The sequence below is a fragment of the Narcine bancroftii genome, chromosome 1 (genome assembly GCF_036971445.1).
Source record: "Narcine bancroftii isolate sNarBan1 chromosome 1, sNarBan1.hap1, whole genome shotgun sequence".
Classification (NCBI taxonomy): Eukaryota; Metazoa; Chordata; class Chondrichthyes; order Torpediniformes; family Narcinidae; genus Narcine; species Narcine bancroftii.
Window position 1 is genome coordinate 422834624 of NC_091469.1, and position 25109 is coordinate 422859732.

At 37.5% G+C, this 25109-nt stretch overlaps 1 protein-coding gene across 7 annotated transcripts in view; it reads left to right on the plus strand.

Moving 5' to 3' along the window:
* Positions 1–20681, plus strand: part of LOC138751613 (heterogeneous nuclear ribonucleoproteins A2/B1-like) — a 31450-nt gene extending 10769 nt beyond the window's left edge. For 3 of the 7 annotated variants that reach the window (XM_069914127.1, XM_069914131.1, XM_069914132.1), the window contains 6 exons: positions 4806–4925; positions 10173–10237; positions 10617–11570; positions 11781–11989; positions 15132–15211; positions 15680–20681. In XM_069914127.1, the coding sequence (XP_069770228.1) occupies positions 4806–4925; positions 10173–10216 (164 nt within the window). In that variant the 3' untranslated portion in view covers positions 10217–10237; positions 10617–11570; positions 11781–11989; positions 15132–15211; positions 15680–20681. The remainder of the gene's footprint in view (positions 1–4805; positions 4926–10172; positions 10238–10616; positions 11571–11780; positions 11990–15131; positions 15212–15679) is intronic. The other 4 variants (XM_069914133.1, XM_069914130.1, XM_069914129.1 and 1 more) reach the window with 4 other exon arrangements.
* Positions 20682–25109: the final 4428 nt, after the last annotated feature.

A 25109-nucleotide genomic window follows, 5' to 3' on the forward strand; every position in this document is an offset into this window, starting at 1 on the left:
ATTGGACTAATGGACAACTTGCTTTTGAACAAATCTTTAATGGCTACTAATTTTTTTTTCCTCTGAAGGTTCTATGAATCCAGAGGAGTACAGAAATTGTTGAAAGAAAAGCACAACCCTAGAATAGTTGTTCAGAACTAAACATTTGTTTCAGATTTAGCCTTTTCATCATGTCAACTGAATTCAAGTAGTTTGATTTTGAAGAAAATACCTTGAACTGAAAATGAGAACATTTAAATTGATCTGAGAAAATTGAGGAAATCCATTCTGAGTACCAAGTGTGCTGCTTCAATGTCAAAGCTTCATTATGCTTGTAGAATGCTACCATGCAGCTCCATCGGTGTTTGATCTGGACACTTGGTGCTCTGTAGAATTAGGGGAATCCACCTGGAATCTTTGTTTCCTCCTCCATGCAGATGATGTGCAGGTTGGTAGGCTAATTGGTCATGGCAAGTTCTACCCACTGTAGGTCAGTGACAGAAGAATTGGTGTAAATTGTTTTTTTGATGTCACCAAAAAATAGAGACAGGAGTAGACCACCTGGCCCCTTGAGCTTGTACCACTATTCAGCGTGATCATGGCAAATTTGTTCCTTGCTCAATGTTTCTGTGCCTGTTACCTAACATAATTTCATAATCTTAAATTCCCTGATCTTCAAAATAAAATCTTCTTTAAATGCCTCCAAGAGGAATTTGCCACCTGAGAGAGTAGAACAGTTTCATTTGTGGAAACATCTTGACATTTGCCCTCTTCCCCTTAGGATCCTAGAAAATAAAATAATCCCAAATTCTATTTAAGCCTCAAAGAATATAGTTTAAGTTTTCAACTCCTCATGATGGTGTTAGCAGATGGAATTTAATGTGTGAAGTAGTTTTGAAAAACCAAATAAGTTGGACGAATACGGTAATGGGTAGAATGCAAAGAAGTTCATTCTTGGTCAAAAAGTGGAACACTCGCCAAAAGGGTGGTGAGGAAGGTACAGGCATATTTGTCATTGTAGGTCGAGGCAAAGCATATAATGGCTTGGTGTTGCACTAGTTAAACTGATGATGGAATATTGAATGCATTTTTGATCACCATGTAACTGATAGGCTGTGATTGTGTTGGAGAAGATGCCAAGGAGATTCGCTGAGATTCTGCCCAAATTAGTATGAATATTAGTTATTGGAAGAGGTTGGCTAAGTCCAGTTTATTTCTCCTGGAAGAAAGGCTTATTGGTGACCTAGTAGAGCAAAATTATGACACATGGATAAACAGATTGATTTTCCATCTGTTAAGGATATTCAATTCTGCATGGGTGTAAGATGAGACGGAATTTTGAATGGAACATGAGGTGGAGAGTTTTTAAATAAAATAGATATATGGAACTTTGCCAGAGGAGGTGATGAAATGTGCTAAGTAGATACTTATAATCCGCTGAAAAGGCAAGATGTAGAAGGGTACAGGCAAAGGGGATTGGTGTAGGTGCATGAAGAGAGGTGAGCTGCAGAACTCTACCATGAAAGCCCTTGCATCCAAATAATTAGTTTTGTGAATCTCATCTGGACTGTCTACACTGTTGGTACCATGTACCCTTTCTTGCATAAGGGGAGCAAAACGACCAATGTGGCTTCACCAATATTCTATGCAGTTGGAGCAGTACTTCATTTCTAAATTTAAACACTTTGTACTGAAGACTGGTGTGCTAGTTTCCTTGACTATTTGTTTTAACTGAATGTTAAATTTATTTCATAAATAAATAAATTTGGACACATAGGTCCCTCTATACTTGTTTGTGTTATCTTTTTGTATACTTTGGATTCCTTTTGTTAAAATTAATGATTTTACATTTTTCTTGCATTAAATTCTATTTGCCATACTTTCACCCATTCATTCAAACTACATCATGAATCCAAAAATGTTCATTTTATCATTACCTCCTTTTTTTTTTGTCTTCAGAAAAGTTGGGTAATTTGTGTTCTTCTCCCTTCTTTGTCTCTAATATACATATATAATAAATCGTTGAGAGCCAACAACTAATCCTGACATTCTACAAGTTCTATCCTTCCTGCATGAAAGACATCTGACTTGTTACATCTTGTCAAAGACCTTTTTGAAATCCAAATATACTTCATCTATATATTCCATTTACTGAGTTTTGTATCTCAAAAAGCACTCTTGCAAATTAGGCAAAAATGGGTTTCCATTCCTAAAACCGTTTTCATTGTGCTTTTCTCAATTCTTGGATTCTGAAATTTTGGAAAAAGTGGATGTTAAGACAATTGGCTTATAGTTTCTGCTTGTTTTTCCCTTCCTTGAACAAGGGAATCCAACTTGTAGGTTTTCCTGATCTGATATTTTCTTGACTAAATGGGCAATTTGGGAAGGGCTGATTATAATGGTTTTCAGCAAAAACAGATGTTGACTGGGAAATGAATGGCAGAAATATGGAGGATGTTTAGGGATGGGGGTTCTGGACAGATTTGTACCACAGACAGGGAAAAGGTGATAGGGTAAAGTAACCCTGGTTGACAAGAGAAATGGAAGTTTGTCAAGAGGAAGAAGGAGGTATCCATAAGATTTGTGAAGCAAAAAAAAAGGCAGTACTTGTGAGAATAATAAGGAAGACAGGAAGGACCTTAAGGGACTTATGAGAGTTAGAAGGGGTAATGAAAAGGGCTTGGCAAGGAGGATTAAGAAAAACCCAGAGGTGTTCGGCACCTTCATGAAAAACAGAAGCCTTTCAGGGATAAAATGAAAATATGCTTGATGGAGGAGGTAGGGGATGCCCTTGATGAATATTATGCTCCCCTATTCATAAGGGAGCGGGGTTTTGAATACAAGGCCATTGTAGATCAGGCAAATGTGCTAGAGCATGTTAAGGTTAAGAAGGAGGTTGTGTTGCACTTTCTGAAAAATATTCTAATGGATAAGTCACTGGAACTGGATGGTATATACCCCAGGTTACTATGGGAAGTGGGGGAAGAAGTTGCTTCTTGTCCTCCTTCACCACAGGAGTGGTACCCAAGGATTAGAGGATGGCAAATATAACAAAAAAAATAACAGAATCCTGGGAATTATAAACCAGTGAGTTTTGTGGCAGTGTTGGACGAACTATTGGAGAGGATTCTTGGGGACAGGAGTTGTGAGCATTTGGAGAAGCATAATCTTATTGGGATGATCAGTTTGCGAGGACTTTGCTTAGGTTGTGTCTTCAGGTTATTCTTAAGTTTTCAAGGAGGTGGTAAAAGAAAGTGAAGGTGGGGTGTTGAGGTTGACTTTAGTTAGGCTTTTGACAAGGTTTCCTTCAGTGGTCTCATCAAGAAAGTAAGAAGGATAGGATTCATGGAAACTTGTCTGTGTGGATTCAGATTGACTTGCCCTCAGAAGCCAGAGGGGGTAGTAGATGGTGCACGTTCTGTTTGGAGGTCAGTGACCAGTGGTGTTCAGCAGGGATCTGTTCTTGGGCCCCTGTTCTTTGTGATTTTTTTATAAATTGGATGAATAAGTGGAGGAGTGGGTAATTTTGCAGATCTCATGAATGTTGGAGATGCAGATTGTGTAAAAGACATAAGGGTCTTCAGGGTATGGACAAAATGCGGAGGTTGGAATTCATTCTGGTAAAGTACAAAGTGATAAACTTTGGAAGATCGAATGTGAAGTCTGAGTGAGCTTGGGCTTGTACACCTTCATTGTCACCTCTCATTCTTTGTCACTAGAAGAGTAAAAGATTAAGAGGCAGAAATAATGGACAGCCAGCACCTTTTCCAAGGGCAGGAATGACCAATGCCAACAGATGTATCCATTTAAAGTAAATTGAGGAAAGTTTAGGGAGATGGCAAAGAATTATTTTTACTGAGATTGGTGGGATCTTGGAATGCATTGGTGGTGGTAGAGGCTATTACAAAGAGACATTTAAAAGAATCTTCAATAAGGCATATGGATGGATGTCAGAAAATATGGAGGTTGAGTAGAGTGAAGAATTTAAGTGAAGAACATTGTGGTCTGTACTGCTCTATGATTTTAGTAACTTCAGGACAAACTTTAACCATTGATGAAGGCCATCTGGCCCTGGTGGCTTTTCCATCTTTGGTCCCATTAGGTTTTCCAAAAGCCCATCCTTCATATTGCAGATAATTGTTTCCCCATGGTTTTTGAAGTAAGTCCATTTGTAACCTATGGGATATGTATGGTGTTTTTCTTGGTGTAAAATATGTGCTATTTTCTTGTTAACTAACTCCCAAGTTTCATAAATCATGTCCTACAGGAGTCTCAGACTTGGATACCCTTTTCTATTTTATCTATCCATAGTAGATGCTCTTACTTTTTTGATATTACATGCCAATTTTCGTATCATTTTAAAAACCCCTTTTTAGTATTTCACCATCAGATAGCTTGTGTGCACCAAAAATAGTGAACTGTTTTTTCATGGTTTTTTTTCCACTTTTAATGGGATGGCACTCTTATGTTACCATATTGGGGTGAGGGTAGGTGAAGCAGTTGAAAATCCAACATATTCTCATGCAATTGATAAGTTTTTTTCCCCTGAGGTTCTGTTAAAGATTTGTAGAGTAACTGTTTCACGTTTGGGATCCAGGTCATTAGGAAATGACCAACTTAGATTTTGATATTTTTGCTGATAAGTGTATTCATTAATAGTGAATATATTTTTGGAGAATTTGCTGTGTAAAAGAAAATATGGGAACATGTATGGTTGTGATTTTATAAATGACAGTGAAATCCTTTCACAACCACAGCAAAGCACACTAGAGGTAAAGGGGCTTGAATAAAATACATATGGTAATTGCACTTTTTTTAAACCTTAGGAAATTTTGGTGGTGGTGGTAACTACAATGATTTTGGAAATTACAGTCATCAGAATTCTAATTTTGGACCAATGAAAGGTGGAAACTTTGGAGGTAGAAATATGGGTGGACCATATGGAGGTAATATTTTATTGTTACTGTATGGTAGAAAGTTTATATTGGGTAGTTCATAGAAGTAAATGAAGTTTTTAATCTCTCAACTGGGATGAAAGGTGTTCTTAGAAATTAGAAACCAGTTTTTTTAAATGTTTGGGTAAATTGCTTTGAATAGTTAGACGGTGAAGGTTTTTTTCTCTTAGAAATGCAACTCAAAGCTGATAAATCACTTGCTAGATACCTATTGAATTGAACATACCATGAATGTTGTTTGAAGGATTTGTCCAAATTCCACTTGTGGAGTATTCCCTTTTAGTTTGTCTCCATTCAGTTTTACTGCATTGTTAAGCAATAACTTTAAATTTATTAGAGATGCATATGTATTTTCATCCTCTTATTCTCACTTTATGGAGCCAATCACTGTTTCTGATTATTTATAGATGGTAGATGCAGAGGGGGCTGGGGGGATTTGGACAGGTGTGAATTCTTCTCATCATAGTCTCACAAGAATAACTGTACATCTTTTCATCTTGGAAATCTTGTCATCTGCTATGGCAAGTTCAAGACTTAATCTGACACAAAGGTGAAAGCTGACTCTAGTCAAAAGTGCTGTCTTTCTGATGAGATGTCATCTGATGCTGTCTGCTGCATTGGGAATTGAGTCATGATTGCATTGCTGTTTGGGAAACTTGTAGTCCACAAACTGGCTTTTCACTGATTACTTTTCTACTCTGCTTGGTGCTAAAAGGTTCTTTAGGTGTTCTGATTGGGGGAAAAAAATTCTTTTCTGTCATGCAACTGGCCTAGTAGCATCCTAATTTGGTGAAAATTAATTTTACAAAAATGCATTTTCATATATTAATTATATTTGCTTATTCAAAATGAAGCAAATAACTAGTGCATGATCTCCAGCCAGAGTTGATTGGGAATTTTAAATTTAGTCACATCTGTACTAGCTATCTAGTGTTAATGGTTAAAGTCAAATTATATTAAACATTAATCACCATTATTGAAAAGCCCTGTAGTTCAGTTGTACTGAGCAATCTTCAAGGATGTCTGTTACCAAATCAGAATTTACTGAGTAAAAAAAATTACCATACAATTGGAATTGTGCGCTCTATATTTCAGCATACAAGTTGAGTCATGAAACCCAAAAATTATCTCCAAAAATGAGGTTGACTTGAACACATAAAATACTTCTGAGACCTGAAATTCAGCTCAAAATCCAATTCGCCAATCCATCATACAAGTCGACCCATGAAAAGCAGATTAAGCGTATTTTGAAAAACCCTTAAAAAAAAAAGACTGACAGATTTCCATTGAGATTTTTATTGAAAACAACAACACAATTAGAACCCTTCAAAATCACCCTCGATATCATCTGAAGCAAAGATGGCAGCAGCACATCCACTGTTTAATCAGTCATCATACGAGTCCCAGTTTGTATCTGAGTCAATTTCACCATTGTCAATGTCCCACAATACATCATCTTCTGTGCCATCAATTGCACAAGAGATACCGCACTTTTTTAAAACGATTTTATCACAGTCTCTTTGTCCTATGCCTTGAGCAAGAAGTTAAACAGCACATCAAGCAATGCAGCATACATTGCCCTGCCTTTTGTAAACTACTTTTCTGTATTCAATATCCATGTATTCCATTCCTCATGCACATGGTCTTTGAATGGCTTGTTCAAGCAGACATTGAGGTTGCAATATAGATGTTAAACTGCCATGTAAGTATTATGTAGTGCTAATCTACTTTTAGTCTTCTCAGTTAAGTGGCCACGGAACATATTTGAGACCAGCAAGCTCTGTCCTTTGCGTAAAACCCCTGGCCACCTGTACCACACACTGTCAATCTGTAGTTTTACACCATTGTCATCCATCCATCTTTTTTCATGAAAATGTACAAAAATACCTGCAGGGAATTTCATGTTTAATTTTGCGTTTGAAGATTGCCATGGGTCTTAACTTCATCCCGTTGATCATGCACGATAGCATGGTAAAACTGGTCTTTGCATGGCCTGTACTTCAGGTTTGTACACTTTTAAACACCTTTCAATTCCACTGTTCAATTGTATCATGTCAAAATTCATGGGGATTTTGTCTGTTTCTGATATTTGGCAATACAAACTGGTGTTTCTGCTAGTTAATTGGTGAAAACTTACAGCTTCATGATCAAGATTTTTTGGTAGTTTCTGTGCAATTTTGTTTTTTGTCACAATACCAGATTTTTTCTTTTCAAAATTTTTACTGAGGTCTGGGTGCAACTTTGTCCACTGCAGTGCATATGTTCTTATTTTATTTCAGGTGACTTTGTCGCAGTCTTGGATTTGGTCATGTACCCATTCTGCAATGTTTCCAACTCTGGCCAACAATTGATTCCTTTTTTCAATGAACATTGCCTCTTTGGTTTTTTAAAAGTCTATTCTTCTAATTTCATCAACTTCTCGTTTGCATCAAATTTCCTTGCAGGAGCACAATTGTTGGTTTCTTGACCATTTCCATCTCTTTCAATTTAAAACTCATTTCATACTTTCAAGGCAAGGGTTACGTTGTGTCAATTGACCCTCCATGATAGCAATCACCTCCAGACAACGCCCAGCAGATCAATCCGTGCAATCTTTGGGGGTCAATGTATACAGTGATTAATGGGCCAACGTGGGCATCCAGAAAATTGGGGTTGACGGTATACCATGGGTGTGCGTGCGATTATTTTTATTTATATATCTATATCCATGCAACTCCAATTATCTCATTTTGGATTATCCAAAATCCTGTTATCCGAATTTTTTGGACCCGGATGGTAATACTTTGGTAATACAAACCAGAGGGCAGATTACTATTTGAATAGCAATAGATTAAGAGATGGGGAAGTGCAGAGAGATCTAGGGGTACTTGTACATCAGTCTCTAAAGGCGAGGATGCAGGTACAGCAGGCGGTTAAAAAGGTAAATGGTATGTTGGCCTTCATATCAAGAGGGTTTGAGTATAGGAACAAGGATACCTTACTGCAGCTGTACAGGGCCTTGGTGAGACCCCACCTGGAGTACTGTGTGCAGTTTTGGTCACCTTATCTAAGGAAGGATGTTCTTGCAATGGAGAGAGTGCAGAGGCGATTCACCAGGCTGATACCTGGAATGGCAGGAATGACATGAGGAAAGATTGCGCAAATTGGGATTGTACTCGCTGGAGTTTAGAAGATTGAGAGGGGATCTCATAGAGACATAAAATTCTGGCAGGACTGGACAGAATGGATGCAGATGGGACGTTTCCAATGATGGGAAAATCCAGAACCCGGGGCCATGGTTTGAGGATAATAGGCAAACCATTTAGGACCGAGATGAGGAGGAATTTCTTTACTCAGAGGGTGGTGAATCTGTGGAATTCATTGCCACAGAGGGCAGTAGAGGCAGGTTCATTAAAATCTATTTAAGAGGGAATTAGATCTATTTCTTCAGTATAAGGGTATTAAAGGTTATGGAGAGATGGTGGGGACGGGGTACTGAACTTAGATCAGCCATGATCTCGTTGAATGGTGGAGCAGGCTCGAAGGGTCGAATGACCTACTCCTGCTCCTATCTTCTATGTTTCTATGTGACGTCTCATTTTGCCTCTGAAATTTTTCAGATAAATGATGATATCAGAAATCCTCAGTTATCTGTAATTTTTCAGAGCTGAACTGGTGTCACAGGTTGAAAAATGTTTGGAAAAACCTTGAGTAGAATTTCAAAGTTTTGGTGTTAGATTTCTTATTTTGTTCAGGATGTTTTTGGTGAGAATTTAACATTATTTCATGCTTAAAAAACCTTGTTGTTTAAACACTGTTACAAGTGATTTTCTGTTGCATCTGGGCTTTTGGGCTTTTTTAATAGCAGTTACCTGAAAATATCGTTCATCTGAAATAGGCCCAGTCCCGACAATTGTGGATAATTGGAGTTGTATGTGTGTTTTTTAATAACACACATGCGCAGACACAAGCAGGCACACAGTGGCTGTCTGTAATTTAAATTTTAGATTTTGTAAATGAGAATCTGTTATTTAACTGAACTGGATTTAACATTCTCATTATCTGAATGGAACAGCTTCTCAAAATGCCTACTCATATCAACATTTTTAACTATTTGAATGAAACTTTTGTATCAGAAGTAGCAGATTTCAACCAATATTTAAAACATTTCCCCCTTTTCTCAAGTAAGATTTAAAAAAATAAAACATGCAGATAAAAATTTGTGCTTGGTTTTGATTGCTGATCTTTTGATAGTTGCATTTGATATTTAAATAGTGAAGGATTATTCTTGATTTGGTTCTTGTATTTGATCTTTAAAATTCTTGATGCCGTGAATAATCCACTCGAGAACAACTAATTGTTCTTGACAGAATTAATGCATTATTCCAGATTGTATCTGAGAATTCTACCTTGCGTCATTCCATCTACATCAGTCCATTATTTTGTTTAAACCTTTCCATTCCTTTCTGCAGCCCTCTTTGTAAATGGACTTTGGCTGGCAGAATAATTTTCATGTTTAAAGATAAAATCTGTTAACTCACCTTTGCTTGGCTTAAATGTTTAGGAATTTTTAAATGGTTCTTCGGTGACAGTTTAGAACTTTCACCTGCATGTTTTTGAGAAATTATCCATCTAAATTTTTTCAGCTAGTTTTCCCTTTAAATTTTTATTTGAGCAAATGAGATGTAAATCATGATGGTGCATCTGCATTCAAAAAATAGACTTCATATTCATTTTGCGAACGGGCTTGTTTTCTGAATTTGTATCTTCAAACAAATCTGTATGGTGTAAATACAAATATTGGGAAACATTTAATGAATCAGCCAGATTTGTGGAAAGAAAAAAATTCATATTTTGTGTTTTAAAAAAAAAAAAAAAAAATTCTTGAATGTAACCCTGCATCAATTTGATGTAATATTGGTTTTTCAGTATTTTTTAAAGTTATTCTCTGAAATTGATGCCTTTGGCTAGAATGGAGCTTAAACCATTATAATTTAAATTGTTGCACTGTTTCCCAGGCATATTGCCAGACTTGTAAAATAAAAGGAATCCCAGGCTGTTGTTTGCCCCCTGAAATCAACATATCACTTGGATTTGAAGGGGCCTTCTGATCAAAATTCCAAGATTTTCAACCAGAACTGAATTTTGAATTCTGACATGTGATTCAAGAAAAAAATGAATAGGATTGGCAGTAATAGTTTGTTTTCTGTATAAACCAAGAGTATTGTGTAAAATAAATCTTTTAAAAATTAATTCCAGGAAACTATGGTGGTGGAGGATTTGGTGGTCGCAACAGATATTAATTTAGTTAATGTGTTCCAAGGGTAAGTATGTGATCCATTCCTATTGAACATTTTAGTGTAAATAGTACCAGTAACAAACGTTTAAAGTTTTAACACTGTTTGGATTTTTAATAATGTAGAAAGTTACAATTAATTTTAAAAGTTATTAGTGTCATTGCACTTTTTAGATGTACACAACTATTCATAATTGAAGCAACTTATTTGGGGAAGAGTGTGCACAATTATTCATAATTGAAGCAAGTTACCTGGGGAGGAGTAAATGTGGCTACAAATCATTTTAACTATCCTGAAAACATTTTGGTATACCACTCTGAGGGTTTTGTACCATTTCAATGTTAAATAGATAGTAACACTGGATTTTTATGATTAACTGCTGTTTACCTCTATTTTATTGTAACAGGCATCACTTTATAAATAGGGGAGGATGAGAGCCCAGAGTTTACAGGACAGCTGCAGGTTATTCTCTCAGCAAAATTTTAAGGAAAAATTTATCTCAGCGGAACATAAAAAGGCAGTGAGATGACGGAAGACTCCAGAGCACAGGCAGAGAAAACCATTTTGTCAATGCTTGGGATTGTTTAATTGAGCGGACTCTTGATGTGGAGAAAGGACTGTAAAGATGCCTTTGGAGACAGATTTCTAGCTTTTTAAAAAAAAAAAAATTTATTTGCTGTAGTATCTTTATAGTGTTCTACGCAAGTTCCAATGTGGAATTGTTATGAGTTTGAGGGGATTTTTGACATTTAAATATTCTTAGATGCACTGAGCATTTTGAGAGCTCTGAACCAGGATCATGGAGTTATAATATTCAGCCTTTCTATGTTAAATATCTGCAGTGTGTAGAGTTTGGAAAATGTTGTATGTCCTCAGTAACTTTAATAAAATCCCAAAAAAAAAAGAAAAGGGGGTGTGTAATTGTTTTTTTAGATAGATTTATTATGGGTGGGTTAATATTCAGCTTTTGACACAGCCAGGGAAATGCAAGGACTGCTAATCAGGCAAAAAGTGCAGAGATGAATCGTCAAATCCTCAGAATTTAAAAACTGCTAGAACTGAGAATGGTTTCTGCAAGAAGGAGAAATCCTTAGATCGTATAGATGCAGCAGCTACTTCATCGGCCAGGAAAGGCATGATCCGACGTTAAAACAGCAAATGCTTTACACTTCCAAGAAAACAGGTCTAGCACAAGAAGTCTGGACAAAGAAGCCTAATTTCAGCCAGCACTCTTGTAACAGTGAGCGGTATTCATGGATCAAAAGCTTTTAACTGCAGTAAATTTAAAGAGGAGGCCAACGAAAACAGATGTCTTATAGAGCAGAATAGAGCTAAGCATCAGTTAAACTTCACCATGTAGGTAAGATATTATTTAATTGTCTATTATTTTACAGAAGTGAAGAGGTCAAAACTTAGCTTTTAGCAAACTAGAAGATAATTATCTTGATATATTAATTTTATTGTAACACGCTATGGGAATTTCTTTACACAGTTATTTTTGTACCATTAAATGCGCAAGCAAAAAACGTGGTTTCATTGTGCCTAACTAAAGTTTTCTATGCCATTTAAGGTTTTAGTATCTGAAGGTGGGTGTTCATTGTCCACTGGATCTTAAAGTGAAAGCTGCCAGACTTCATTCCACATGTGATCAGAACCATCCTCAGCCAGCATCTGACCTCTATCAACTGGTCTGAGCTGCACTGAAACTGAAATCACAGTGGTGAGGGCAGTGATCTTGGCTGTAAGCCACATGATGAGTTTTATTCTCTACAGGAGTGGGTAAGTACGGAACGCTGAGCAGTGTATTAATTTAAAAGAACCATAAAATTTTGGTATGTTTAAATTTACTGAATGTTTGCTCATCAGAATTAGAAGCATTAATTTAATGCTTGCTAAATATGAAGCAAGAATTGATGGAGACTCTGATATCCTAGCTTTAATGCTCTATTTTAAGCTTATGACATGTATAATTAAAAAAATAGAGCTGTTTTAAAACGTACATTAAATATAGCAAAGCCATCTAGACATTTGAAGCAAAATTTTCACCTTTCAGTCCATTGACCTTGTCATTATTATTAAAAATACCAGAATACTGACACATAGCTAATTTTCAGAAATGGGATTTGTCCTAGAATCTATTTGGACCTTTGGATATTTGGTACAGTGTGCTTTAAGCAATTGTGTCAAAATTTGTTTCAAATCTACAACATGCTTGTTAATTTAATAAAAATGCAATTTGTGGGTAATGTCTCGGCATGGGTTTTTTTATTTTTTGGTATGCCATGATTTTTCATGGTTTTCTTGTTTCCATTGTAGACCACCCAGGCGTCTATTTTGAAGAATTTTATGTCAAGGCTGTTAGAATTCATCTTTGAAATGTTCCATTTCACCTGAAATACATGTTGCATCATATGCATATATTTTCCCCATAAGTTACAGACAGTCTGAATGAGCAAATGAACTCTTGATGTGTCCTTTTTTTAAGAATGTGTGTGTATTAAATAGATTTAAAACTGTGAAACTTTACATTGAATGGAAATACTTTGTAATACAGGCTTTACTTAGTGTCTGCTCTGAACTCGCACAGATGCAGTAGCTAAACATATTTGGATATTTAACAGTAAGTAGTTCATTTGCAACATTGAATGTTTTCAGGAACAGCAGTTTAGATTTATTTGAAGATATTGATCTATAAGTTTGTGGGCATAGATCATATTTGTCAAAGCATCTGCATTGTGCATTTATTTGTGTATGATGATCAAATCTGTTAGCACTCCCTATTGGGATGGTGTGGAAAAATGTCTTTGTCATCTTATTTTTGTTAGTTTATTGCCTTGTTCTCATGCCTTCAGAAGAATATGGGGAAAATGAGTACCTTTGGTCAATCTTGTTAAGTTTGTTTTTCTTGGAGTGGAGAAACTGGCAGTAAAAATTGAAAGGTGTAATTAGTGAAAAAAAACAATTCCACATAGCAGAACTGTTGGTAATTGGAATTGTATGGGAAGAACCTTTCAAAGGGTGATGAAAATCTGGCATACCTTAATAGAACAGCTAGTTGGTGGAGGTAGGTATTCTCCCACCATTTCAGTGATCATTTGAAGTGCCATGCCACGTGGAATGCGGATTAGGAAAGGGGTACTTAATGGCCACATGCAGAGCCAAAGGGGCTGTTTCAGTGCAATAAGATTAATGTAGCTTCTTCAAACAATAGAAAAATACATGTTAACATTTCTGCTATTAAATTTCTGCTTTAGGTAAGATCAAGAAATTGAATTTCATGGTACTTTGATCAGAAATATCTTCTTGTTTTAAACATGGGAAAGCCATATTGAGTTGTGTTGACTAAATTATTTTTCTTACTAGGTTTTGTTCAATTTCAGAGTAATAGCTTGTCTGTGTTTCTAAGTGGAAGTTGCTCTTTTATTTGTTATAATTTTGTTGGGAATGTGTGAATTGGATATTTTGGTTTGAAATGACCTAGTCTCTTGTGGAATAGTTTTGGTCAGACCCCACATGCTAAATTTTGCATGTGAATAATGATCATATGATATGGGGTTCTTTTAATTTATTAATGGTATTTATTAATAGAACCCTGGAACATTACAGCACAGAAACAGACCTCTTTAGCCTTTATCTGTGCTGAACCATTTTTTTTTTTGCCTAGTCCCATTGACCTACACCCAGTCCATAGTCCTCTGTACTTCTCCCAACCATGTATCTGTCCAAATTCCTCTTAAATGTTAAAATTGAGCCTGCATTCACCACTTCAGCTGGAAGCCCTTTCCACACTCCCACCACACTGTGTTTTCCCCATGTTTCCTCCTAAAGTTTTCCCCTTTCACTCATAACTCGTGTCCTCTGGTTTGTATCTCACCTACCCTCAGTGGAAAAAGCCTGTCTGCATTTACTCTGTCTATCCCCCTCATAATTTTAAATAGCTCTGTAAAATCTCCCCTCATTTTTCTACACTCCAGGGAATAAAGTCCTAACCTATAACTTGGATCCTGAAGTTTGGGCAACATCCTAGTAAATCTGCACTCTTTCAATCTTTCTTGTATCTTTTGCTGTAGCTAGGTGATCAAAACTGCACACAATATTTGGCCTCATCAATGTCTTATACAACTTTAACATAACATCCCAACTCCTATACTCAATACTTTGATTTATAAAGGTCACTATGCCAAAAGCCTATCCATCTGTGACATCTATTCCCAGATCCCTTTGTTCCACTGCACTCCTCAGTGCCCTACCATTTACTATGTATGTCCTTTCTTAGTGTTTCCCTTCCAAAATGCATCACCTCACACTTACTGTATTAAATTCCATCTGCCATTTTTCAGCCCAGTTTTCCAGCTGGTCCAGTTCCCTCTGCAAGCTTTGAAAACCTTTTTTGCTGTCCACAACACCTCTAATCTTAGTGTCATCTGCAATCTTGTTGATCCAATTTACCACATTATTATCCAGATCATTGTAGATGACAAACAACAATGGCCCCAGCACCAATCCCTGAAGCGCACCACTAGTTCACAGGCCTCCAATCTGACAAGCAATCATCTACCACTGCTCTCTGGCTTCCCCATCCGGCCATTGTTGAATCCAGTTCACTACTTCACCATGAATACTTAGTATCTGAACCTTCCTGACTAACTTCCCCTGCAGGACCTTGTTAAATGCCTATATATTATAATTCTAAATTATAACACTAAAATTCTAATGTAATAAATCAAACACCCTTTCTCCTGAAATTTAGAAATAAAAGTTTGGAGGAAGCAATTCATAGCATAATTTCCTAAAACAGTTAAATGCTTTAGAGATGCAAATTTGAATTTCATCAGACATTGAAAACAGTCTTTTTGTTCCCTTGTAGATTATTCTGTAACCACATTCTCGATATGGTTTCTTACTTTCATTTCTTTTTCAGTATGACAAACTCTCCACAAATATAGACCATAGGTTGTTGCTTCGGAGGCTGCAAGTCCTTCTTTATATCCATTATAGCAGGTGATTAAACAGAACATGTAATATCGACACCAAACCCGGCTCCACACCTAAAGCAAACTATTCTGATCTGCCTCAAAACTGACCACTCTAATCTTCAGACCAATTTTGTCTCTTGTTACCCTTTTAATATACCTATATAACCCTTAGAATTTTCCTTCGCATTGTCTGCCAAAACAATCTTTTATCCTTCCTGATTGCTCTGAGATTTTCTTGCATCTTTTATGCTCCTCGAGTATCTCATTTACTCCATGTCGCCTATACCTGTTATACACCTTCCAAACCAGATCCCCAGTATCCCTCGAAAACCAAGGTTCCCTATGTCTTCTTACCTTCCCTTTGATCCCTACAGGAACATGCAAACCCTGTACTCTTCAAATTTCACCAACATTGGTATTTGTTCATTCTCTTCGCTATTTATGGATATGTGAATGTTGAACTTACTTGGATTGTTTTTCTCTCCTTTTGCAGGGGCTACAACAGAATGCTATGGATCGTGGAAATTTTTGACAAGGATGCTGAGTTCTGTGATTGTGTTTTGCATTAAATTAACAGTTTTAGTGATTTTGACCTAAAGCTCCAGTTGATGATTTTTAAAAAGTGTGTGGTCATTGACCTGCTGTTTTAATTTCTCTTAGTTTTGCAGCTAATATTTGCAGTCAATTGCATTGCAGATATGGAAAAACTAAGTTGAGTTACAAGAGGACATGACTTCAAAATGCAAATTTAAAACTATTATCAGGAAGTTCTTTGTACATTGGATAATCAATATAACTAAGATCTTGCAGTTAGAATTTTAGAAATATACATTTTAAAGTTATTTAGGGGCTAATTGGATTCTTCTGATCTGACTTGATGTCTAAATTATGCACGTCCTACTTAGTGTGTGTTTAAGGAGTAGTCACTTTTCACGATCAACTGGGCTGTGAACCCAAGAAGAAAGATATAGGAACAAAAAAAACCTTCCTTTAGCAGGGGAACTTCACCTTATAATTTGTACTTGTTAAGTTTGTCATCTGATCATAAAGTACAACCTGACAAAACTATTTTCCAATCCTCAGTGCAAAATATGCAGGCACAAGACATAATACACAGAAAAACAATACTCCCAAAGTGTGGAAACTGAGAAAAAGAAGTTGTGTGCTGTGCTGAAAACTAATTTCAGGATAAATGTTGAAAGCTATTGCTTAACTGCGCAAGATTAAATTCAACCACATTTTGCACATCTTTAGATTCGTATGACGAGTCACTTTTTTTGTTGAGTTGATTGGATTTTTCTGGGTATGTGTACTTGCATAATTGAGTTTTCCATGAAACTACAGAAAATTTGGCTGGTGCTAGATTTTTTTTAACAGCGGGCATTACACCAATAAATTTGTCATTGCAACTTGCTTGAAAATGGTATTTTAAAAACCTCTATGAATTTGTGCTGCAGTTATTGTGAACAAAGACACTTGCTTGATGGTTGAAAATCCATTTGCGAGAGTAAGCACATGAATAATTAGGCATTCTGTTGGTTATTATTGTCCTTGGAAATTTTGATTGTAAATGAACATGGCAACATTTTTCTTGGATCTATGTTTAAGTTTTCCTCAGATTTGGTGTTATTTTGCTCTATGTTGAAAAATCTGACTGAAAATTTGCTTCTCTGTTTGACCTTACAGTTACTTGCAGATTTATGGTCAGTTTTGGAAACTATCAGCAGGTTATGATAACCTCCAGCAGATTATGATTCTTGTTTCCCATTTTATAATTTGGCTTTAAATATCAATTCTAGCTATATAATAATAGGTGATGGCATTCTTTCACTATATGACAATGAAATGATCTTCATAACTTAATTCATACTATTGAGCAAGTTCAGAGACTTGAAAAAGTCTTAATTGCTAAAAGTAATTCAAGTTAAACCTAGTATGCAACCACTATTTATGAATGTAGAAATTATAGTACAGATTGTACCCTCTTATCTGGTGCTCTGTGGTCTGGCACAGTTGAATCTGCTGCTGTTAGTACAACTCATTTCTGACAGCATAGGACTTGAACCGCAGTTCTAATTGCTGATGCTGTAGAGGTGCACTAACTACCATGTAACTGTGCTGCCTTACAGTGTTATTTCCTGTTTTAAGCTTTTTTTCTACCTTTTGGTATGTTTACATAGAGGGGTTCCTTTAGGGGTCAATTTCTGTTTTCTGGAATTTTCTGTGGTCCGGCAATGAACCCAAATGTCACTGGGTTAAAGAGGTTCAGCCTATATTTAAGGTGTCTTGAGAAACTAGACAATTTTAAATGACTAAAATGAAAATTAAGGTCTTATTATTAATATGATTAGTTGTGTAACTATTACTTTTGTAATTTAAACTCAGCTGAATATTGAAAATGTAAACATTGTGGTCGTGCTGAAAGTTTTATCTAGGATGGCCTAGGCAAAAAACCACAATGCATTTATTTGTAGATGAGCGCACCCTGTAAATTATAGGCTCCCTACCAGCCTAAGAATACTTTACGAGACAATATTTTAGGAATTTGGAGCACAATGAAGGGAGCAGAGCTTCATATTACAGATTTTTAATAAAGATTGAGGTTCTATTTACTTCAGAAATCATGCTGATTTTCAAAGGATCAATTTGTGTTTAAATGAACCCCCACCCCCGTGACTGATCCGCTGCTGATTCATGGGGTAGAAGATTCCTCCATCTCTGTGTACTATGTCTTGAGAGTGACATCTGATTATATATTCTTTGGGTGCTGAAATTATTCCGCTTAAATCCAACCGCTTAAACTCTGGATCGTTGGGATTGGACACCTGCCATTGTTTGAAATCTTCCAGGTTTCAGAATCATTTTGATTTTGGATCCCTTTAACCAAATGCCTCTCACCTAGCTGCCCTCTTTCCCCACCCGCCCCGGGGTCAGTGCCAGACTGTTTGTGCCCTAGGCCAGGCTGTGGGTGGGGGAGGTTGACATGAGCCATACAGGGAGCTCTCAACCAGCGCATTGGTCAGGTAGAGGTCGGAGGTGATGGTGGTGAAGGACCTTGGCCAAAAAGGCTGTCAGCGTTGGCTGCTCTGAGCCAGCAGCCAATCAGGACAGGAGGCCATAGTGTGCTGAGCATCGGGACTTTCAGGTGTTCCACCAGCATGTCAGGCTGGCCCTCAGGCACACCCTGGCAGTACAGCACTGTCCATCGCCCACTCCCATCTAACAGCAGAGGAGTAATGCTGTTGAGCCCTGAGTTTACAGAGCACGGCACCTGATTGTGGCATCTGCTCAATGCAGGGACAATGGCCATCTTTGTTACCCATAATGCTCCATGTAGCTGGAACTGCTCTGCCAGCACCAGAGTATTTCTAGCTCGGGGGGGGGGGTTTATGGGTAAGGAAGACGGCCATTGCTCCCGCATTGAGCTTACTGCTGCCTACTTCTCCCATCAGATGCTGGGGGCTGAGTCGCCTTTCCACTGAAGGTTAAAAAAAGAGGGTGCCTGTGGGGATGGGGACAGTAGGGACTAGGGGGGTGGTGTCCTGATGTAAAGAGAATTTATTTCAGGAAATTAACGTTACTTATGTGAAATGTCATTTACCAAAACAAAAAAAAGTGATGGTTTTCAGAATTCCGAATTAAATGTTAGGTACTTGTATCTCAAAGAATTTTCTAAGCATCCCTTCTCCACATCAAGATTACCCAATCTCTCTTTTGAAAAATAGATTGTTATATTTACCATGATGACTAGATTGTTATTTAGAAATAGTAAACGTTATGGGATCCAGACTTTAATGACTTTTTAAAGTTGAAATATTACTGCTGTAATTTAAGTATTCTTACTTATATGCAAAGTATTTACAAGTATGTTTTTCAATAGAATATCCAAGTGTTGCTGTTTTCTATGAGGCCCGATATCTGTTCACAAATGTCTGCATATTCATTAATTACAGTATCACAACTTAAGCTTGTATAGATTATAGGTCTGAAAGGGAATAAGGAATAGTGAAAATGTTGCAGAACGAGATCTTGCCAGTCATAATATGATCGTCACACCTTCATGAGCTGAATACAAAAGATATTTACAAGCCTCAGCATCCTCTAGTTAGGTGGGCAGTGATATCTTGCCAGAATTATGCTTGGGCTAGAGCTTTACCAGAAGACAAAACTGATTATTAAAATGTTGTGTACATTCAGATATTAGTTTTTAAAAATGTACAGCCTGTGTTTCAGCCATTCAGTTGAAGGATATTCTCTTCTCCCACCCCCCACCCCACCCCAACAGATTTTTTTTAAAAAGGTAGATATATATATATATATATACAGCACAGTAACACCATTTCGGCCCTTGAATCCATGCTGCCCAATTTGCACCTAATTAACCCCCGCTACATTTCAAACAGTGGGAGGACACTGGACTTCCCCCTCCCACTGGAAAATTACACAGAATGGGGAGAATCCAAATTTTACAAACAGTGAGGGATTCAAACCCCAGTCCAGATCGCTGGTGCTGTAAAGACATTGCAGTAACTGCTATATCCATTGTGCCTCCATTTTCACTTTAACAGAAATTTTGAGATGCAGAGCTAAACTCTTGTGTACATATGGAAAATTGTGATTGTGGGCTATTTTCTTGCAATGCAGCCCCCTTCACATCTTGTTTTGCTTGTGTATACAAAAACATCCACAATTGTAAAAACTTTTTTACTGTTAAGAATTTGTGGCCTACAAATGGAAATATGATACAAAGTCAACCTCTCCACACACAAATACACACACATGCATTTGTGTGTGTATAATTTTTACATATTTAGATGCATAAATATGATAATACAAAGCAATGAACTCTTCCAGTAGAATTGTTGGATGGCAATTCAGCATTGCAAATATTTTGATTTTTAACATTATAGCTTAGAGATGTCAGTGTCCTGCAGGCACAATTCTGTGAAGTAAATTCAAAGTTCAGTCTTGGGTCCTGCGTGGAAACCTCAGAAGTAATTATGAATTTCTTGAGATAGTGATTAGACTGCTCAAAACTCAAGAATCCATGTCAAATTGCTTCCAGAGAAATGTTCTTTGATTTGAATTCATGTTACAACTGACCCTTGGGTAGGGGAAACAAAAGATGTGACTTCCACTATACTTCCAAAGACCTAGGCAAGGGCCAGACAAAATGATCATCAGAATGGTCACTATCCAATGAAGCAATTTGCTTTTACCCAGATATGGGTCAATCAAAAATGACCATTACAATAGTCACAGTAGATCACTGTTCCTTACTAGGAGAAACAGCAGAAGTGTCCCATTTCATACAAAGTTGCTTCGTTTCTGTCTCTTGACGATCATTGGTTATTAATCTTGCCTCTTCAAGTGTCTCAATCACATGACTTGCTTGATCAGTACTCGACGCTGCTGTTAAAGTGACTCAAACACGAGTCATTATATGTCCTGTAAATGTCCCATGTGGATTTGAATAAACAATCCATTTTAGTTGAGAGCATTAACTATTTATGGTTTGGATTCAGGTCTGAAAATGTGAACAGTGATTGCACCCTGCTCCAATCCCCAAAGTAACACTCACTGAAATAACAAGCTTGCAATAATAACCTCTAATTTGGAGTTGACTAAACAATATATTTTGATTTAACCTTTGGACAATTGTTTGCAGAGTTTACATATTTTGTGGTAATGGGGATGAGATTGTTGGCAAATGTTCCCATGAATCGCCTACCATTCTAACCACTTGATTTTAATGAATAGTGAGGAAGGTGAAGTTTCTGGAAAGATGCCAAGCATATGTGCTAACTGGCAACAGGAAGGTGCTTGGATTATTTTTTAAATGCCATTGTTGCTTTTCCTGGTCCTCGCAACGTTCCTAAGTGTATATTGGCAGATTTGTTGAGTTTCAAAACGTGTTTTCCCTTGCTTTCCATTCAGCTAATGCAGATTTATGTTAATGAGATTGCTAGTCTTCGAGGATGGTAAAGAATGTTTTGTTGCTTATTAACAAATTGAAAATACATATAAATGTGATCTCATGTTTGTCTTTTTTAATGTTAGAGTAATTTTAAAGCAAACAAGGTAATTGTGCTTATAAATTTGGCAGTTAAGATAAATCCTATTTATAAATGACATTGGGTCTGCATTACGTGTTTCTTCACTACTCCATCTTTAAGACAGGAACCTGGTCAAGAAAGGTTTAGAGGCAAATAGGCCAAAATTGAGAAACTCGGGAAGAGTAGCTGGTTGACGTTGACAAGTTGGGCTGAACTAGACTTTGTCAGAATCAATTTAAAGTAATTAATTTGATATTTTTAATCAATTATTGTATTCACACCTGTATGTAATTCCCCGTTGACTCCAGCAAAAATTGTTACCTATGAAAGAAAGCTTTCATTGTTTATTCAGGAGTCGTCATGTTATTATTCATGTTATTTTTACCTACCACTGAATGGCCATTTCCAAGAGCATTTAAGAATTAACCAGTCACCAAACAAGGTATGTTTCCCTTGAAAAAATTTACTACTTAAACCTGTTGTGGAAACCTTACGACCAGTTTGCTTTCAATTCCAAACTATAAATTCCACGGCTATCGTGGAAATTATTTTGAACTTTTGTTTTTCATGTACAGTATTCGGTATTTGTGGTATTTTGCTTATTGCCTTATCAATGTTTATTCTCAATATCTTGTCTACCTTGGAGTCATTTTATACTAGTAGTTATTTTGGATTGTTACCTAGACTGTTGTAGTCTTTCAGACCATTCAATATTGCCCGTATAGAGTTCACAAATCACAACGAAATTTGAGAGCTTTTATATTTGCACACAGAATTTGTGGGGATAATACAGAATGAAATAAACTGTTTTTAGTTGCTTGATATTTTGGGCATAAGATAGGGATATGTCACCATGGCCATTAAGTTGGTATTTATGGCAGAGTCCTTCCTCTTGAGTCCTAGGATACGTGAACGGTTGCCTCCGAGCCAACTCTTTAATACCTGCTTTTTTCATTGCTTTCATACGTTTAAACCCCCTTCTCTCGGATTCCACCTTATCTAATATCTCCGCTTCCTAAGTTATTTCCTAACCCCAAGGCCTTGCAAAAAAAAAAGCAAGGGAATTGGTTGGTAACTTCAGTGGCCAGACATTGAGACCCCTGAAGAAGGCATATCGATACCTCTCTGGAATCTGAGATTTGGCATTGTCGAATATTCCTTTTACATGTGTCCTGTGAAAAGGGGTGACAGATTGGTTTGGTGCTGCTTGCTGCAAGAAGGGAGCTCACGTCAAAGAAATTCTAGGACTCGAGCTAGTTTCAGGCAAAAGGTACAGCGGCCTGGTCCATTACCTCGGTCCAAGAATAACTTTTACTCTCACCACCTATCGGGATCACAAAACTCATCTCCACTAACCACACTACTGCTGGATAACTAAAATCTGTCTGCATATTTTTTACGCTAACCAACGGTAACATTTTTATTTATTACATACCTGTGTAACTGCAGCGAGCAGTTGTCTGCTTATCCCGTTAAAATTTCAACTGTCATACCATGGTGATGTATCCGAATCTTTGTCCTACATAATTGAGTGATTAAATAAAATTTAGTTGAATCTTTCACTCGTGTCTTGCACCCCCCCCCCCCCCCCCCGCCCAAGCTAACGTTGACTTCAGCTGTTAAGTAATGGTTCCTTTACACAAAATTAATTAGCTTTCATTTGCCATAAAAGCGCACGGTGGTGCTGCGAACCTGACATCCTTGTCAAGAAGAAAAAGCAGATCCTTAAGGTTGCGAGTGTCTGGATTCGCGTTGTATCTTCCTATGACTTCGGCCGCGCAGCCTCTTCCTGTTTGTCCTCGGTACAATCAGAAAGCTGTGCATTTTATCAATGGTTCTCAGGGGAGAGAGAAAAAAAACCCTGTACAATCCCCATCTGTTTAAAACTTTTTATACAATAAAAAAAGGTTGCAGTCCAGTCACCGTGATTGAAGTAAAAACGAAACGGGTTTTGCATCATAAATCATTGCTATTTCCACGTGTACTTGCGTCTTTACTGTCAATGCATTGTGAATGCCTCTAATATTTGGGGAAATATCTTTTTCAGTCTTCAATGTAATAATGATATGTCCTTTCTAACTTTCCGCTAGGCAAATTTTAATTCCTTTATCTTCCCAGATGAATTTAACTCGGTTTGTATTTGTGCCTGTTAATCAGTTGCTTCTCTGCCATATCCAAGGTACAGTTTAAAAGTATATTTTTAATTTGTATATAAAATTGAAATCAACTCAGCTTGGTCAGGTGTAACAAACTGAACCACTACATGTATATTTCCAATTGGGTTAATGGTTTTAAATCATCATAATGAACCCAGCAAATACTTTAGTTGGTCTGAAAGGTTAAATGACTTGCTGCACAAAATTGAGGATTTTCTCAACCTCGACATCATTCTGTGCCAGTAATGAGGCCACATTTGTATAGACTGAATATACTACATGCATCACAATGGCCAGGTATTGAGTATGAGAAAGATCTTAAGAACTGGCGAGAAGACTTAATACTGTTGCAAGATCAAGGTGAGAATTTACTCGCTTACAGAGAAAAAGTAACATCTGATCAATTGGTCAAGGCAAGCTTGATGGTCTGACAAACCATATATCTGAAAATACCAATTTCGAAATCTTGTTCTTGCCTATATAAAGTGTAAAGTTAGTTTTGATGCTTAATTTTGACAGTATTGGCATTTCTATGGGTTAGTTCTAGATTGACTATTGAGCCCTGTAAGAGGAAACTGGTTTTCAGAAGTGTGTATCGGAGCACTGGTGGGGAGATTTTTGAGAAATTATTCTATTGGACTTGAATGGGGCTCAATGACTTTTTATTGAGTAAAAAATGTCAATGCAATGAACAAAATCCATTTGCTTTGTCACCCTACGTTAATCTTTGGCTTGGCTTCGCGGACGAAGATTTATGGAGGGGGTAAAAAGTCCACGTCAGCTGCAGGCTCGTTTGTGGCTGACAAGTCCGATGCGGGACAGGCAGACACGATTGCAGCGGTTGCAGGGGAAAATTGGTGGGTTAGGGTTGGGTGTTGGGTTTTTCCTCCTCTGCCTTTTGTCAGTGAGGTAGGCTCTGCGGTCTTCTTCAAAGGAGGTTGCTGCCCGCCAAACTGTGAGGCGCCAAGATGCACGGTTTGAGGCGATATCAGCCCACTGGCGGTGGTCAATGTGGCAGGCACCAAGAGATTTCTTTAGGCAGTCCTTGTACCTTTTCTTTGGTGCACCTCTGTCACGGTGGCCAGTGGAGAGCTCGCCATATAACACGATCTTGGGAAGGTGATGGTCCTCCATTCTGGAGACGTGACCCATCCAGCGCAGCAGGATCTTCAGCAGCGTGGACTCGATGTTGTCGACCTCTGCCATCTCGAGTACTTCGACGTTAGGGATGTAAGCGCTCCAATGGATGTTGAGGATGGAGCGGAGACAACGCTGGTGGAAGCGTTCTAGGAGCCCTATGTTAATAGACATGAAGAAAATAACGTCCAGATGAAGGGTCTTGACCAAAAATATTAACTGACAGTTTAATTTTAAAAATAAATACTAAGAATACAGTACAATATTGCCTATGAAATCTGCTGCCCCATTAACCGACGAAACCTCTTCGTTTTGGAGGACAGGAGTACTCGAAGAAAATCTGCACGTCACGGCGATAATGCACAAACTCATTCGATAGCGCCGGGTTCAAATCCAGGTCGCTGGAAGTCGAATGGTGCTAACTGTTACCGTGTAGTTGGTCCCTTTCACACTCCCAATCCTAGGAAGCAGGTAAACGTACCTGAGAAGCTGTTCCCAGTGCACCATGGTTCATCAGGAGCTGAGGATGTTCAGAGGGAGGTGACATGAGTTCCTGGAAATCTAATTACGCATT